General features: G+C 39.7%; 1 protein-coding gene across 2 annotated transcripts in view; it reads left to right on the forward strand.

Annotated features, from left to right (window-relative positions):
* The window catches only part of AATF (apoptosis antagonizing transcription factor), a 104,294-nt gene that overhangs the window by 33,350 nt on the left and 52,077 nt on the right, over positions 1 to 18,867 (forward strand). For both annotated transcript variants that reach the window (XR_009246904.1, XM_004590948.4), the window contains exons 5-8: positions 10,708 to 10,822; positions 13,615 to 13,813; positions 14,439 to 14,603; positions 15,855 to 15,938. Coding sequence is in view for 1 of the 2 variants with exons in the window: in XM_004590948.4 (XP_004591005.2) it covers positions 10,708 to 10,822; positions 13,615 to 13,813; positions 14,439 to 14,603; positions 15,855 to 15,938 (563 nt within the window). In the remaining variant the exon portion in view is untranslated. The remainder of the gene's footprint in view (positions 1 to 10,707; positions 10,823 to 13,614; positions 13,814 to 14,438; positions 14,604 to 15,854; positions 15,939 to 18,867) is intronic.

Here is an 18,867-nt window from a genome sequence, read left to right on the forward strand (position 1 = left end):
GTCAGAAGATAAGCATGTGTAAAACTTTGATGAGTTCTGGCAGCCTGCTTCCTGCATGCGCTATGCTAATTGAACTCTTAACAGTTGTTTGTAGAGGGCCCCTCACAGATTTTTTTTGCCAACATGAAGCATTATCAGAAAACTATCAGATTATTTTAAGCTTTTATGTCTTTAGGAGGTTTTTTTTTTTTTTTTTTATTAGTGTTGGCATCTATCTTTTCTGATGTGTTTGACCGTTTGAATTTTGGAGGCTGTTAATCTTATTGTCACCTTTCTCTTTTTTTCACATTAAGCAGATATTGTTTTATCTCGTCCTGTTGCACCTGCTTTCCATCCGCATGGTCTGGGCCTCCTCTAGTTTCTCCACTTAGTTTTTGTTATGTGTGGACATGTTTGCATGTGACATTTTAACAGAGCCTTTCTGTCTTATGTGGTGCTTTTGCAGAGACAAATTTTCTTTTTTATATAATTGTAATTGAATTCTATGATTCTTTGTCCCCCCCTAGGTAATTTTGACACACAAGGGGACATTGATCTAGCAAATAAAAACCTAGATGTCTTTAAAGCTTGTTGTACTGTTTAATTTTCTTCATTTTTAATGTGATGATGTAATAAAAGTATTTCCCTCAGAGGATTATTTTGTGTGGAATTAAATAATTTAATTCTTCTAAAAAATTTTTTTAGAGTAGTGTCTTGCACATAGTGGGTCCTTACTGATAACTGCAATCTTAATCTCTATGATGTTTTCCTAGGTTGTTGGTCTGATTTCCTCCTCCTTGAAAGGGTTGTGTGAATAAAATATTGATACTAAATGTACAGCTAATTCTTTGAAGATTTGAAATGTACATATAAGAAGTACATGGCAAAGGGGATACCGAAAAGCCATTTTATTCCAGTTATTCAGTAATACTTTCCACACACACAAGCACATCAAAGGGCTTAAAAATTTTATAATAAATGTAATTAAAAGCTATTTACTTTGATGCAAAAGTATTTGGAGATCCATGCATAATTTCTCATAATATTACATTTTCACATATTTTTTGAGATGTACTTGAATGCATGGAGTTTAAATTCACCGAAATAAGTTAAAGGTTTTATTTATCTATTTATTTGAGAAGCGGAGATGCACAGACACCCACAGCTCCATCTGCTGTATTACTGCCTAAGTCACTGAGGCGTCAGCATCTCAATCCTTATCTCCCACATAGTGGAGGGACCCAGCTCAGGTTCTCTGTCCTGTCTCTCTCTCTGCTAACTCTGCCTTTCAAATGAGTGGATAATTTTTTTTGAAGTAAATTAATTTTGATATGAAAGTCTTTGAAACCTATGCTTGTTTTTTTTTTTTTTAAAGATTTATTTATTTTTATTGGAAAGGTAGATATACATAGAGGAGGAGAGACAGAGAGGAAGATCTTCCATCTGATGATTCATTCCCCAAGTGAGCCGCAATGGGCCAGTGCTGTGCAGATCCGAAGCCAGGAAACTGGAACCTCCTCCAGGTCTCTCACGTGGGTGCAGGAACCCAAGGCTTTGGGCTGTCCTCAACTGCTTTCCCAGGCCACAAGCAGGGAGCTGGATGGGAAGTGGAGCTGCTGGGATTAGAACTGGCGCCCATATGGGATCCTGGCGCCTTCAGGGCGAGGACTTCAGCTGCTAGGCCACAGTGCCGGGCCCTGTGCTTGGTTTTTATAATGAGTGTCTCTATGAACTTTTTGAAACCATACATTCAGCAATATAGAATCTATCAAACAATGTGTATTCAGCACTATAGAGTCTTGCATTTGATGCTACCAGACGTACCACGGTGAGTAATATAGGCAGGGAAGAAACTTGTAGTTAGGTGTAGATACAAACTGCAATTTAAAGCATAAAGTATCATTGGCATTTTCAGAATTTTCTGTTTTTTAATTCTAAAGACTGATACAAAGAGAGATACTGGTCTAAATTCCAGTGTTTTACTCCCCAGATACTAGCCACAGCTGGGGCTAGGCCAGGCCACGTCACTTCCAGGAGCCAGGAATTCTAAATGCTGCCCTCACACGCGAGGATAGTAGGGAGCTGATTGCTCGGCTCACTATTTGCAGTCTCCCAGGTGTGTTAGTAAGAAGCTGGATCAGAAACAGAGTGGCTGGACTCGGATATTGTGTGTTGGTATTGCAGGTGACAGCTTAACTCTCTGTACCGCAGTGCTGGCTCTAAACTGCACTGTTTTTATGTGAATGAATAAAAAGGGTTTTGAGTTGATGAATAAATAACCTCTAGTCTTGCCTAATATGAAAAGAAACACGGTGAGAAAAAAATCTGTTGTTTTGTGATCCTCAGCTTTTGCATATAAGTGGTGATAATTACCAAGCCTTTATCAGCAAATTTTATGGCATGCATAAGAAAAGTTACTAGCTGCTCCATTTCCCTCCCAGGTCCCTGCTTCCGGTTGTGGGAAAGCAGGAGAAGATCGCCCAAAGCTTTGGGACCCTACATCTGTTTGGGAGACCTGGAAGAAGCTTCTGGCTTCTGAATGGCTCAGCTCTGGCCATTGTGGCCACTTGGGGGAGTGAACCAGTGGACAGAAGATCTTTCTCTCTGTATCTCCTTCCTTCTGTGTATCTGCCTTTCCAATAAAAAAATAAAAGTAAGTCTTAAAGGATAAAATAACTTGAGCATTTACTTAGGGACAGTTTTACCACCTGAGTCTGTTTCCTTAAATGTTATACACTACACAAGAGCCAGACTTTAAGTGAAATGACTGAGAATTTTGTAGGTTGTGGCTCTAGTTTTATTTTTTTATTTATTTTTTTTATTTGTTTTTTTTAATTTGTTTTTATTTTTTTGTCTTCTAGTTTTATTTTTATTTATCAGAAGTTTGTATGTTTGAAATTCAGAGTTACACAGAGAGAACAGGCAGAAGGGACGACGGGGGAGGGGAATGGAGGTCTGCCATCCGCTGGTTCCCTCCCCAGGTGGCCGCAGCAGCCAGGGCTGAGCTAATGGAAGCCAGAAGCTCTGGTTTATTCTAGGTCTCCAACGCGGGTGCTTGGGCATCTTCTGCTACTTTTCCCGGTCATTAGCAGGGGCCAGTATTGTCAGTGAAGCACCTGGAGCAGGAATTGACAAGTCAAATGGGATTCATTTTATTTTTTATAAGTTTTCTTACTTCGTAGTTTAAGTTTGAATAAAATATTAAATGATAAAAATAGATACTTGTAAAATATTCAGACAGTTCAGAAGTGTATCAAAAAATAAAAATAAAAAAGAGAGAGAGGGAGACAAACAAAATAAAACCCAGTATTGTTTTTCTCCCTGGTTAACCACCATTGGTTTAAACATTGCTTGTGAATAAGCTTGGGTTTTAAGTATCTCATATTTTGGGCATTTGCTCTTTTTCTTAAAAGAGGAAAGTAAGTTTCCCTTTTTAGGAAAAGTGCTCAGTTGCAATGGAAGTTGTGTAGGAATTGTGAAGGTAACTGTGGTGAATTTCAGGAAGTACATTGATCAGCCAGATTGCTGTGTCCTGTAGGGCTTTTTAAGGATTTATTGACACACTTCATCAAGATATTTGAGAGAGTATTCAGGGAAACCTAAAAATTCTGCCGTTTTTCCCTTTCCTTATAAATTCATGCCTGGGCAGAAATTACAGCTTGTGCGGGCTGTCCCTCCACAGAACTCAAATGTGTCCTATTTTTCATGTTGCTTAGCATGGCAGTAATGTCAGATGTTAAGGATTTTTTGTTGTTGTTTCTTTTCTGTGAGGGTCTCACCCAATGTATATTTTATCATATGTCCCTTCATCTTGCCCTTATTTCAGCTTCCACCTACTCTAATTCCCCACATCATTCTCTTAAGAGTAAAAAATAAGTTTTATCCACCGAGTTCTGTTTCTCATTTAACATATCTTAGGTTGAATGTTCCTCATAAAAACACTTTGCGTTCAGAATTAGCCTACCAGTCTATTTCCCCCACATGCCCCTCTGTAGATGGCATGCCTTCTCCTATGGCACCCCCAGAGTTCTGAAATCGCAGGCCTGTCTTGGCTGAGCGTTTGGGGTTATAAAATCCTAAGTCCCTGTGCTCTGCTTTGGAAAATGATTCTCGTGGTTATTATTCACTTATTTGTTTATTTATTACTGTTCGAATAGTTCTACTTTTGGTCCATAGAACTAACTAGCTCTTCGGAACAGAACTTCTTACACTATTCCAATTAAAGCCAAGGTCTTTGTGATAGTATTCCCATTTATCTAAATCTAGGATGTGTATGTGCACACACTTGACTGGGTATACTTGTACTGACATAGAAGAATTCTAGTTGGACACACATTGGGAAGCATGGCAGCTTGTCCGAATGGCTGTTGTTGAGGAATTTGTAACCTACATTCCTCTTCTCATGGGAAGTACCATTCTGCTTCAGGAATATAGAACAAGTGCAAATAGTAATACTGACAGAATTCGAAATTATGATACAGTGGAGCCTTCACGTAATTCTTTGTTGAAGAAGTTAGGGCCTAAATGTTAAGGCTTATTGTTATTCTGAGTTGATAATCTCTGCCTTGCTTTAATAATTTTTCCTCATGCCTGGGTAGCCTGCGAGTTGCACAATAATCACTCACACAGCTTTGTAATCAATGCCCAAAGTAATAGGATTCCTCTGGCCACCGGCAATTAATAAATTTGTGTCTTTTTTAAAACACTAGCAAGTCGGGCCTGAAATACGACTGACTGGCTCTCCTCATTTGCATATTTATTGCAGTGGAAAAATTCTTACCAGATGATTGATGCTGAGCCTACCTCTTGAATTCCAAGCAGCACATTATTATGAAATGAAAAATGCCGGCCATACAGTTGATTAAAGTTGAAGACAGTGGAATCGGTGTTTTTTAAGATTGTGGGAGAATTAAAGGCATATTTTAATAGATGTTGACAAGAAGTGAACTAACAAAAGCAAAGCAAAGGATTTGCTTGAAAAGATTTAATCAAACGTCTTTCTTGGGGGATTAATTGCTGGGGATGACTAGTGCAAGTGGCAGGCCTGTGTGAATTTGAATGAAAAGTATTGTTCTCAGACCAATATAGTGCATGTCATTTTGACCTATAGTTTAGCTCTAGTTCTAGAGTACTTTAGAAGGAGAAAAAAAAATACTCTTGTAATTTGCAAATTCCAATTCATTGTATTTATCTCTGTTAATAGGAGTGTGGGAGTTTATGTGTACTTGTACATAAATAATTGTATGTTTGCATATTTATTTAAAAATAGCTGTATAGATGTTTAAAACTGATATGATTAGATTTGTTTTACTTTATACTTTCATTCTTCCTGTTCCACCTTTATCCTGTAGCCGGAAATTTTATTTAGTGGTGTGTAATCTAACTAATGAAAAGTGTGCCATGTCCAAACTTATTCTCCTGACTACAGTTTTGTTTATGTCAAGCAGTCTGGATGAATCAAGGAAAAATATAAAGCTGTTAGATGAAAATGGTTTTTAGATTGGTGACACTTTATATACAGAATGCTTGCAGATGTGTAGCATGTAAATGAATACCTAATACAGGAATCTCTGAATACCAGGTCAGGCTCAGTTCTGTATGTTGTTTCAAGCAGAATGTGAAGGATTTATTTCTCATGTGAAAGATGACAGTGGTTAGGGTAGTAATATGTCTTCCCTTCTGCAACTTTTCAACAAAATTACAAAATGCATTAATAAATGGTTACACATAATTTCTTTCCTTATTTCTATGAGATCAATAGGCAAAGAATTGCCTACATTCTATAGAAGAGAGACTCAAAGAGATTACACTGGTCCACTCAGCATAACATGACTCATTAGTGATGGTGTCAGTTAGAATGCGGGGCTCCTGACCCTCAGGAAGGTACTTTTTCCATTTATTCTGTATTCAAGATTATCCCTGCAGCGGATCAGATGCTCGGGGTGAGTGTGGGTAATATGAAGAGGCACGTGTCCTTCTTAATCTCTTTGTAAGGGAAAGGCCTCTGGAAATGAACCGTGTAGGGCAATATAAACATATATGTCCTTGACAATCTCATTTGCTTTGTGGCCACGTGCCGAAAGGGCTAGAGAAGAAAATGTGTGCCTCTTTACTACTTTTCTTAACTTTCAACTCTTCTGTAACAGGAAAGAGATCCACGATGAGTTAGAAACTATTCCATTCCATTTATTATTCACAGGGTTGAACAACTTGAATCCAGTCCTATATAAATAATAAAGATATATTTTGTTTTTACTGGTTTTTTATTTTGGCTGGGAAGGACTTGCTGTGGAGTTGGTGCTGTGGCTCTAAGGAGGGCTTCACCTGCAGCACAGGACTGCCCTGCATCTCTTCTGGGTTACAAAGCATCCAGAATGAACTGTGTCCCAGCATCATCAAGAAGCAAGAATGGGGGCCCGGCGGCGTGGCCTAGTGGCTAAAAGTCCTCGCCTTGAACGCACCGGGATCCCATATGGGCACCGGTTCTAATTCCAGCAGCTCCACTTCCCATCCAGCTCCCTGCTTGTGGCCTGGGAAAGCAGTCGAGGACGGCCCAAAGCTTTGGGACCCTGCACCGGTATGGGAGACCTGGAGGAGGTTCCTGGTTCCTGGCTTCGGATTGGCGCACCGGCCCTTTGCGACTCACTTGGGGAGTGAATCATCGGATGGAAGATCTTCCTCTCTGTCTCTCCTCCTCTGTGTATATCCGGCTTTCCAATAATAATAAATCTTAAAAAAAAAAAAAGCAAGGATGGTTTCTGTTCTCTTAAGTCTCTTCACAGGAAGTTGACTTGTCTGTCGGGCCATTGGTGACATCTGCTTTGTTAAATATTGCTGCCCCCCTTTTCTTGTTTTATTTTTTTTCCTCTTTGGTGATTAGAAGCACAGAATTGCAGATTTCATCTCTGATAGGTCTCTTGACACTTTGATGCATGATGGTGCTATCCCTGAATGGAGCTTAAATACTTCAGGGTTACTTTCTGAGTGGGTGAAAGGGTGTGTGAAATGAGAGAGTATTAACAGAAAGGCACACTTTGATTTACTGATATTGGTTCTCTGCTTTCTTGTTGGATTGATATGCTGTCTAATATATGAGCAGTAGGTTTTTAAAAACTGACCTAAATAAAAAGACTTGTGGCTACTTGAAAGTGGCCCTTGAAAGTTACGGTCATTTATTGGATGTTTTGACAATTCTTGGTTATGCTGTGTGAGTCGAATTATCACTTGCTTTTTAGGGGCAGGAAGCTGTAAACATTACAGACTGTTTTTTAACTTCTTCCTTGCATCAGTTTTTATTTCATATTTCAGTTCATGGACGTATGTGCCTAGAGGAAGTAAGGGACAGATATTTTGCTTTTTCTGTCCTTTTAAATTTTTCATTGTGGAAAAAAAAACATAATAAAAAATTCCCATTTTAATTCTTTCTAAGGTTGCAGTTCGGTGATGTTAATTAAACATGTTCATATTGTTGTGTAACCAGTCCCCCAAAGTTTCATCTTGCAGAATTGATGCCATACCTCCCTTCCCCTCCCTCTAGCCCCTGGTTCACATTCTACTTCCTGTCCCCATATATGGTTGTGACTTCTGCAGGTACCTCATGTGAGCGGAATCATCCGGTGTTCGTTGCTTTGTGACTGGCTTATTCAACTTAGTATAATATCCTTAGGGTTCATCTGTGTTGTAGCATGAATGTCAGTTTCCTTCCATTTTAAGGCTGAATGAATATTCCATTGTTTTTTCCTGTTCCTTTTGAATAGGCTCAGTTTAAAGAATTATGATTTTTGTCTCTATTGAGATGAATTGAGATAATAGAATTATTATATCGCAGTCTGGGGATTTTTTAAAAGGTTTATTTTTCCTTAATAATAAAACATATGTAACATAGCAAAAACTTGCCCTTTTAATAATTTTAAGTCTGTAGTTTGTTGGCATGAGTATGTTCAGATTATTATGCAACTATCTCTGCTGTCCATACCAGATTTTTTCCATTGTGTCAGAAGTGGACACCTGCAATCATGACATCTATACTCTTCTCCCCACCCCCTGGAAATTGCTATTCTATTTTGTGTCTCTGTATAGATATAGATAAGTCTATTAAGATACTTCATGTAAGTGGAATTATACAGTATTTCTTTTAACCAGTTGACTTTTTTTTTTAACACGGTCTTATATTTTCCGTATTTGATCTGGGGAATATTAAAAACTGCTCTGCAGATGCAAAATTAATGTGTGGTGTCGCTACTCTTAAGATGTAGTCATTTCTGGAGGAGAAGGTAAAAGTGGTTCATATTTTTATAGAATTTGGATGAAATGAGATTTCAGTATTTTCATGGGCCCTCTTCCAAGTATTAGTGTCTGTTTCATTTCTTATTAAGGCTTTTGCTACAACAGGCACTTTCTGGACTTTAGCTGCTAAAGGAGATGTGTGAACAGTCCTTTGCTGTTTTCTTGGATGGCTGTGATGAGAGTATTGGCAGTTACCATTTGTAATCTTTGCACTCCTTTCTTTGAAAATGTTCTGTATATTTACATAATTCTGCATTGTTCTACATGTACACATAGCACATTCTTGCCTTTAAATTGTTGTCTCTTTATTATTTACTTTTCACCTTGGTTATATTTAATTCGTTTTCCAAAAACTGACAAAATAGATTGTATTGCGGTTTTCTTCTTCGTAAGTATCTTTATATTTATCTGGTGGAAAGATTTTTGGTTTTTAAAGATTTGTTTATTTTACTTGAAAGAGTTACTGAGAGAGAGGGAGAAACAGAGAGAGAGACCTTCCTTTCCATTCCTCAAACAGTTTGAGCGGCCAGAGCTGGGCCATAATGAAGCTGAGCGCCAGGAGCTTCCTCCATTTCTCCCTTGTAGGTATAAGAGCCAGAGCACCAGGACCATTCCTCTGCCTCTGCCCCCTTTCTTTCCCAGGTCATTAGCAGGGAGGATTTATTTATTTTTATTGGAAAGTCAGATTTAAGGAGAGGAGAGACAGGAAGATCTTTCATCCACTGGTTCACTCCCCAAGGAGCCACAAAGGCTGGAGTTGAGCTAATCTGAAGCCAGGAGCCAGAAGCTTCTTCCTGGTTTTTTGCATGGGTGCAAGGTCCCAATCCCAAGGCTTTGGGGCCATCCTCTGTTGCTTTCCTAGGCTACAAGCAGGGAACTAGAGGGAAGTAGAGCAGCCGGGATATGAACTGGCATCCATATGGGATTGTGGCATGTGCAAGGACTATGTCTCTGGACTGGGCCCAAGGGTCTTATTTTAAGCAAGTTATATTTATATAGTGTTATATTGCAGGTTATCATTGGGTCAAGTTTCTTCTGTCCAGTTGAAGAAGGCTTTCTCAGGCAGGTTAACTTATAGCCTTAGATTGAAATAGGGTGTTACTGTGTAAGGTATTTGGAGAGCTTTTCTAACTCATGTATTGATGTCCTATTAATGAGATGGATTGGAATGTACAGTAGTGAGAAGGCTGCTCATGCTGTACTAGGTAGAAACAGAAGCAGAAAAGAGAGACTAAGACTTATCAAAGTCATATAGTCAAAGTTGAAGTTAGTGTGGAAAATAAAATTAAAAAATGAACTTAGGGATTATTGAATGAAAGTAGGGATGTTTGTAAGAAGATTTTGATTATGTGAAAGAAAAGATAGAAGCATGGCCAGAGATTACCATTAGCAGTGATAATAAGAATGGAAAGTACAGCATTTATCAGCCAACTAAACATATAGAAAAATGCAGCCAGATTCCATGATCTATAAAAATACATTCAGCGGAGAAGAAAATTCAGACAAGGGAGAAATATTAGTTAAGAAGAAAAAAGCTTTGTTTCTTATGTGACATGTATTTGAAGGTATGACCTTTCACGGGATGCTTTTTCTGGCAGTTGTAGCTGGAAATGTGAAGGTTTGATTATAGGAGAGAAGTCTGAGAGTTCTCAGCACATAAAAGGTGATACTAGTGTCTAGTTAGTAGGATTTTAGCCTGTTTAGTGGGATTGTTCTGCTGCAGAAAGTAGGGATTCAGTTCTTGGAGGTCCAGTTTTTATTGCAGGAGTTCTTAGCCATAGACTGTAAACCTAAACCCAACCGGCTGCATTACAGATCCATGCTGTTGGCTGCGAGAACTAGATGGCAACATGTTCTTGGTGCACAAGTTTTTAAAAGGCTGTTCACTACTATGAAAAGAAAGCCATTAATTTAGGTTTTTGTGTGTGAGCAGGAACTTTCCATCCGGGTATGTGTTGTGAGATTGAGTGAAGGAGGTGGCCGCTTAAACCAGATGCAGATGAGCTCTCCCGGGGAGGGGGAGAGACGGTATAGATCCCAGGCTAAAGGAGTGCTCTTTAAAAGAGGAGGAATTGTTGAAGGAGTTGATACAGTGGTGATGCTCAAGGGCCTAACTCCAGAGGAACAGTTGAATGGTCATGAAGATAGGCAAGGAGGGAATTGGTCAAACTTAATAAATTTAAGAACTGATACTACTAGACTTACTTGCAGATACTTTTCTAAGCTCCTTACGCACATTATCTTGCTGGCACTTGACAATAGTCCTATGAAATGGATACTGTTATTCTACTGGGAAATCCGGTGTTTCAGAGGGTTCTTAGTCTCTTGTATTCACCATCACCAGCCAGAACTGCTCAAGAGTCAGGAGCTAGAGGCATCATATACTTGGGAGAATTGTGGGTAATCAAAAAATGGTCCTTTCTTCTCTGCTTTATTTCTCAGGTCACAAGGCCCTTAAAGCATTGTTGAGGTCATTGGTGGATCTTCAGGAGGAGTTGCTCCGTCAGTACCCTGACACTAGGTACCTGGTAGATGGGACCAAACCTGAAGCAGAAAGGTGAGGAGGACATGGAGCTGTGGAGTTGTTAATTTTCTCTTTATCTGGTTGTTTTCCATCATTTATGAAGTAAAACCAACTTATATAAATAGTTGTTCCATTTGTTAGGAAATATGGATAAGGAAAAAAGACTGTACATGTTCTGTACATGTTTTTTCTGTCTTAAGTTGGTTGGATTCTGTAAACGTGGTGCTCATAGATATGGAATTGGCAGAAACAGATGGCCGATTGTACATTTTAGGGCCAATTCTGTGGCTTTCCTTTTGAGTTTTTAAGTTTTTATTTTATTGTATTTTGGAATGCAGGGAGACAGAAAGACTGAGAGATCATCCACCAACTGAGGGGTCACTCCCTGAATGCCCACAATGGACAGAGCTGGGCCAGGTTTAAGCCAGAAACCAGAGAGTTCCAAATACATGAACCATTGCCTGCTGCCCCCCAGCGTGCCTTAGCAGGGAGCTGGGGTCTGACATGGAATCAGAGCTTGAACCTGGGCACGTGGGCTGTGGGTATTCCCAAGCAGCATCTACTCTACTGTGCCGAATGCCTGCCCAATTTTGAGTTTTCTGATATTCAACTTCATTTAATCCAGTAATGTTCTCTGCAGGTTTACCTTGTGGGTCCCTGGGAGGAGAGCAACTAAAAAGAAATGGGGCTACAGTGCGACTCTCCTTTCCTGAGTTACAGAGAGGCATTTTTTTTTTTTTTTTTAAATGTGAGGATTTTTTTTTTTTAAAGATTTTATTCATTTTATTACAGCCAGATATACACAGAGGAGGAGAGACAGAGAGGAAGATCTTCCATCCGATGTTTCACTCCCCAAGTGAGCCGCAACGGGCCGATGCGCGCCGATCCGAAGCTGGGAACCTGGAACCTCTTCCGGGTCTCCCACGCGGGTGCAGGGTCCCAATGCATTGGGCCGTCCTCGACTGCTTTCCCAGGCCACAAGCAGGGAGCTGGATGGGAAGTGGAGCTGCCGGGATTAGAACCGGCGCCCATATGGGATCCCGGGGCTTTCAAGGTGAGGACTTTAGCCGCTAGGCCACGCCGCCGGGCCCCAGAGAGGCATTTTGATTTGAGAATTGAATTCATAGAAATATGGTTATGTGTTAAATGTTTTTTCAAATGTTTATTTTTATTTGAAGGGCAGGGTTACAGAGGCAGAGAGCAAGAGAGAAATGTCTTTGCTCTGCTTGTTCCCTACCCGAAAGGCCTCAGTGGCTGGAGCTGGGCTGGTCAGGAGATTCTTCTGGGTCTCTCCTGTGGGTGCCAGGGCCCAAGCACTTGGGCCATCTTCCGCTGCTTTTCAAGGCAAATTAACAGAGATCTGAGTTGGAAGTGGAGCAACCTGGACTTGTTCTGGTGCCCATAAGGAATGCAGGTGAGGCCTAGTTTATTTTGCCACAGCACCAGCCCCAGTGTGTTTAATTTTTAGAGATCCTTTTGTGATAGTACAATTGTGATTCATAGATTTTTCTAGCAGTGATTTTGCAGCTTTATTTATTTTTTTAATTTTCTTACCTTATAAACATTTTTTAAAAGATTTACTTATTGCGTAGTCAGACATACATAGAGCAGGAGAGACAGAGAAAGATTTTCTGTCTGCTGATTCACTCCCCAAGTGAACGCAATGGCTGGAGCTGCGCTGATCTGAATCCAGGAGCCAGGATCCTCCTCCAGGTCTTTCACGCGGGTGCATGGTCCCAAGGCTTTGGGTTGTCCTCAAATGCTTTCCCAGGCCACAAACAGGGAGCTGGATGGGAAGTGGGACTGCCAGGATTAGAACCGGCACCCATTTGGGATCCTGGCGTGTTCAAGGCTAGTACCTTATTTGCTATGCTACCTTGCTGGGCACCCTTGTAAACATTTTTAAAAAACATTTATTCATTGGAAAGAGTTGAAGACAAAAACAGATAAATCTTCCATCTGCTGTCATCTGCTGGTTCACTCCCCAAGTGGCGGCAACAGCTAGGGCTGAACCAGGCTGAAGCCAGGAGCTTCATCCTGGTTTTCCTCATGTGTGGCAAGAGTTCAGGCAGTTGGGCAATATTATGTTGATTTTCCGAGGCTCATTGGCAGGGAGCCGGATCAGAAGTAGAACAGCTGGAACCAACTAGTTTCTTTACGGGGTTGCTGGCATTGCAAGTGGTGTCTTAATATGTTCTATCACAACATTGGAACCTCAAAATATTTTTGAAAAGAATTATTTATTTTTACTTAAAAGGCAGATTTTACAGAGAGATAAAGAGACAGAAAGAGGTCTTTTCAAGAGGCTGGTTTGCTCCCCAAATGGCCATAAAACTGGAGCTGAGCCTGTTTGAAACCAGGAACCAGGAGCTGCTTCTGGGTTTCCCACATGGGTGTGGGGGATCAATCTCTCGGGCTGTCTTCTGCTGCTTTCCTAGGCTGTACATAAGCAGGGAGCTGGATTGGAAGTGGAGCCCATATGGAATGCCAGTGTCACAAGGATAAGATTAACTTGTACACCACTGTGCTGTTCCCATCCCTAATGAAGTAATTTGATATTTATTTGAAAAGACACGTAAGTGTTTTCACTTTATGTACATTCAAAAAAGCCATTCTAGTAGAGTGTATTTGAATGTTAGGAGCATCTAGGGTGTGAGCCAGCAGGTGGAAGATCTCTGCCTGCCTCTCTCTGACTTTAAAACAAATAAATCTTAGTTTTAAAAACTTAGAATAGGAAAGACTTAAATATTTTACTTTGTGGAGCCCTGTTCTTTGTTTGCATAGTGTTCATTGATACGGAGCTCATGTTCTTACTGATTTTCCAGTGAGGAGATTTCCAGTGAAGATGATGAGGTGGTAGAAGAGAAGAAGAAACAGAGAAGGGCCCCACGGAAGAGGAAGCTGCAGATGGATGACTATCCCAGCTTCATGGCAAAGCGCTTTGCTGATTTCACTGTCTACAGGAACCGCACACTTCAGAAATGGCATGATAAGACCAAGTTGGCCTCTGGAAAACTTGGGAAGGCAAGTTGTGTTTGTGTGTGTGTGTGTGTGTGTGTGTGCATGCGCCCATGTAAGGTAGGTAGCAACCTGAAGCAATTTTAAGAAATTCGTCTGGATATTGTTATGATCTAATAGTTATCAGTCTTTTTTTTTTTTTTTTAAGTACAGAGGGTTTTGTTTCAGCTGGGACCTGTGGGGGATGAGTAGAGAGGGAGTGGAGGCTGAGGCTGTCTGGGCTTCCTTCTGCATCACTCATTTCTATAGAAGAATATGCTGAGCTGCCAGCTGCGGTTTGCATTTTTCAGATTTGGGATTTTAACTTTGTTAGAAAAATATTTTATTCTTAAAATGGATGTCTTTATGTTTTAAGTGTTGAATGTACAAAGTAAAGAAATGGATCTTAAAACAGTTCTTCAAGGAGCAAAAGTCAATCTCTGCAAACAAAAGTGATTTAATCTGCTTAAGTCTAATTTTTTTTTCTCTTGAGAACAGTTGCAGCCACTCACAAAGTCCATCTTTAACAGAAAGCCTCTTCTGCAAAGGCAATTGTCTATTTCTTTGCTGACACAGAAAGATAAAGAAACTAATGTAGCTGTCTTCAGCACTGACTTTCTGCATTATCTGACATTGGTTAATGTTGTTGCAGGGTTTTGGTGCCTTTGAACGCTCGATCTTGACTCAGATTGATCATATTCTGATGGACAAAGAAAGATTACTTCGAAGGACACAGACCAAGCGCTCTGTCTACCGAGTTCTTGGCAAACCTGAACTGGCATCTCAGCCTGTCCCGGAGAGTTTGCCCGGGGAACCGGTAAGAACTCTGTAACTATGGGAGCAGCACTGGGGAGGCTAATTAACTCAGAAATGTGCAGGTATTATGCCTTGGGATAAGAAGTTAAAGAAAGGAAAACAGGTATACCTGACTGGATTATTGAGAACCTGGGATTATGTGCAAGGAGGAAGTTTTAAAAATGAGGTTTTCATTAATTCTTGTGTGTCAGCTTCTGAGATTTGAGTTCGATGCAGGAAACTGGTAATAGAAAGGTTCATAATCCAATTTTTACAATTCACTTTGACTTTGTGGGAATGTCAGTATGGAAGCAGGGATGCATTTTAAACTTAATGTTGCCAGTATTCCAGAAAAGGACCTGAAAGTGGAATAGTCAAATATCATTGTTTAAAGGGAATATTTTCATGTTTTATATTCTAGAAGGAATAGTCATGTGTTAATTTTTTTATGTTCTTAAGGTTTTAAAAGGGAAAATGAAATCCGCCCCTACTCTGAAAATTCTGCTTATGTTTAGTCAGTATTGATAGTAGTGACAAGCTTTCAGGGATTTTTCTGTTCATCTTAATATATACACATATACATAGACACAAATATGGTGATCTTTTTTTTACTAAATAGTATGGCCATATTTATGTGTTTATGAACAAAATATGTCTACTACATAGAAGGTCTTAGCATTTACTTTTTAAATATGATGTATACTAGACACTTGCCCATACTGTTTTATGAGATTGCCTTCATTTTTGCTCATGGCTGCAGGACCTTCCATTGTATGGATGTATACTACCTTATTCAAACAATGCATGTTTGTGTTGTTTCCAGAATTAGAAACAGTGCTACAGGAAGCATTCTAGAAAATTTGAGTGTTTGTGCAAGCATGTGGATAGATTTCATGAAGTGGAGATGTTACATTAAAGGAAATTTACTAAATCCTGATAGAGGTTGCCAAATTGCCTCCAAAAGCTGCATTAATATATAGTCCCTCTAGTCATACTGAAAATTGGCAGTCTTATTGATGAAAAAAGTTATCTTTTCCTCTTGATTTTCATGTATTTAATTAGAGTGGAGTTAAATATATTTTTGTTATTATTTGTAACTTTTTTTAATCAGCTGTCTTGTTAAAGTGTTTGCCCATTTTATCATTGAACTGTTTTTATTTTTAAATTTTTGTTTATGAGCTTTTTATATCTTAAGAAAAACAGTGTTTTGACTTAGATTTGTGGTTGTGTTAGTTCGTAACCTCATGGGGATTCCCTCCACTTGTTGACACAGGAGGTCCTTCCTGAAGCCCCTGCCAACGCTCACCTGAAGGATTTGGATGAAGAGATCTTTGATGATGATGACTTTTACCACCAGGTATGACTCAACTCTGTGATAAATGGTTTTAACATCTTAAAATAGCAGATAGACTTCTGAGCAAGGGGCAGCTTTGGAAGAATGGAGTCAGCACTGCATTCATAATAGACTGTTATTCTGGATTTGCTGCCTGTTTTTTGTTTTCATTCTGAAATGGAAACAGCTGTAGCTACCTTCCTAGTTGTTCAGTAAGTGTGTATTATGTGTAAAACAGTTTGAACTCCTGTGAGTGAGATGGTTTCTTTTTTCTTAGCTGTGTTTGGTAGTATTAATTGAGGACTTTCTGTTTGCTGTTTATGTGGCTTCTCCCAGCGCTGTTAGGAATGATATGAAGCCAAAGGGCTGGGATCTGAGTTTTTGAGAGTTCTGCTTCTGGTTCTATTACCTTTGAAGCCTCTTACTGTTCATATTTTTTGTGCCTGTTTAAATCAGCTGAATATAATATATATATAGATTGTGTGTGTATATATGAGAGAAAGGATTATTTGCTGTTGATTATAATAATAGTATTGTTCTTAGAAGGCAGAAAGAATTGTTAAAAAGTTGAACTATGACCCAGTTCTCAATATTGCTTCACTAATGCTCTTACTCAATTTTTGCCCTGAGATTATCTGTTGATGTGGTGTTTTTTTGTTTGTTTATTTTTGCTTTTTAATGATGCTAGTGACTGTTAAGATAGACTGAACATTTGGATTAAAGTCTAAAATGAAGAACTTGAAATAATTTCCCAAGTTGTAGCTTAGTGGAGAATGGAGGATGCTGCTGAGCAGTGATATGCCAGTTTTTGTTGTACTGTTACTTATCAGGACAATTTGCTTCTCTGCTGAATGCTGTGTGTTAGTTTGTGAAAGAACTTAAAGGGTTTGTTGAAGGTTTGGCTCCCACGGCTTTATTGTGTGTGTGTAAGTGAAAGACGGACCTTCTTAGGAAGGTCATGTACAAAGCCAAACAAGTGGTTCTGTACAGGCAATACTTTTGGTTTTATGCTAAAAAGAGAGACTGTTAATCTTTGCATTTATTCTGTAATATTTGATAAAGTTATTGCTGTGACTTTTATCAGTAATGATGAGAAGTAATCAAGAGAATTGGTGTGGCCTCAGCTGTTCTCAGCCAGAAGTCCTGATTCTTTTTTTCCTTTTCTTCTTTTTTTTTGTATCCATTTGTCAGAGGAGTAGGAACTCTATTTTGTTCTGGAGCGTGTAAGGAAGTCCCTGATATGGGATATTAATGCTGTATAATAGTGTGAGATCACGGGAGACAATCAGAAATGTTCCAGTCCTCATTAATTGAAGTGAGCAGTGTTCGATGGAAAGTGCATCATAAATTAAATAGGCTTAATAAAATAAACTGAAATTACTGGGGGAAGTTGCTTCTATTGGCATTCCTTAGTCCAAAAGTTCTTTTTTTGGCCTAGAGGTCTATTCAAGAAGAAATAGCATTACTTGATTGGCCCTTCATCCCAATTAATAATTTTAGCTTCGATAAATTCTGATTTCAAAATTATGACTAGTCACATTTTAGCTTTTCCCCTTGCTGGTTAATTGGGGTGCTGGGGTTAATCTAAATTAAAACTTAAACTAATAGAGGTCAGCAAGGCAGCTGAAAACACCTGAGTGAAACAAATGGGGCTGCCAGACACAACTTTATCTTGGCTGTTTCCCAAGAGGGAAGTGGCAGCAAATTGGAGTTGTTTCAGCGTTCTGTAAAGGTGAATGATGGGTGACACTTGTTAATGTACAGCATCTCCGGAAGGATTCCAGATTGCTTTGCTACTGTTCCAACTGCTGCCATCCATGCACAGTCAGTAAGGAACTGGACCAGTTGCCAACATCTGGCAGCACAGCAAGGAATGGGTGCAAGTCTTGAAACCCCACAGATTCTAAATATGGTGCTTAGCACTATGCCGGCTTTAATCACTTACCACTCTTTGGCAGCAGGCTACGACAGCTTATCCCAGCCTCGTACATCACGTTCTGACATCTGCTGAGCTGCAAAGCAGCTGCACATTCATTTTCTTCTCTTGCCTTTTCTCTTTGCTTCCGATCATCTTCCCACCTCCCCACCCCCATCTCCATGCTGTCTACCTCCCTTTAGTTTTCCTCCCCCTCCTCAGTATGCTTCTTGGGAGAGATGATCTGTAAAGATTACTGCTTCATTGTGTGCAAGTAATTGTGGTGATGCCAGGCCCTTGACAGACACAACGTAGCACCTGTTCTGCTGACCTGGTTAATTTCTTCTGTTGAGTGGGATTTGCCAGAGATTGGAGCTGAAGCCAATTCAATGATAAGGCTAAAGAGAATGGCTGTATGTTTTCTGTCACCTCCCAGTTAAATTGGCTTCATAAAGTGCTTTCCTTTTTTGTCAGGGTAGTAAGCCTGAGCTAAGTGGTTCAGTGTATTACAATGGGCTTGTGAGTTTGTGTGTGTGTGTGTGTTTTAAGTGGTTATACGAAAGAGCTGGATGGGGAATATAATACATTTTGCACGTCCCCTTCCCAGCCCTCTCTTTAAACCATACTTGAAGCCAGACTGTTGGGTCCCATGTTTTTTAAGGAAGAGATTAGAGCCACATTGAATTTTAATGTTTCATTGTAAGGGTTTAAAGGCTTACTTGGTTAATTCAGGTGTCATCAAGCTGTGTAAATGCCCTAAGTACTGAGAATGGTGTGTGGGGTTGGATTCCTCCCACCTACCCCTCCATGAATATCTTTTTTTTTTTTTTTTTTTTTTAGGTTACTTACTTATTTGAAAGCAAGAGTTAGGTTTATTTATTTATTTGAAAGAATTACACATAGAGAGAGGTTGTCCGTTCACTGGTTCATTCCCCAAATGGTTGCAACAATGAGGGCCGGATTAAGCTGAAGCAAAGAACCAGGAACTTCCTCTAGGTCTCTCATGTAGGTGCAGGAGCCCAAGCACTTGGGACATTT

Source organism: Ochotona princeps, chromosome 17, assembly GCF_030435755.1.
Source record: "Ochotona princeps isolate mOchPri1 chromosome 17, mOchPri1.hap1, whole genome shotgun sequence".
In the NCBI taxonomy this organism is placed as follows: domain Eukaryota; kingdom Metazoa; phylum Chordata; class Mammalia; order Lagomorpha; family Ochotonidae; genus Ochotona; species Ochotona princeps.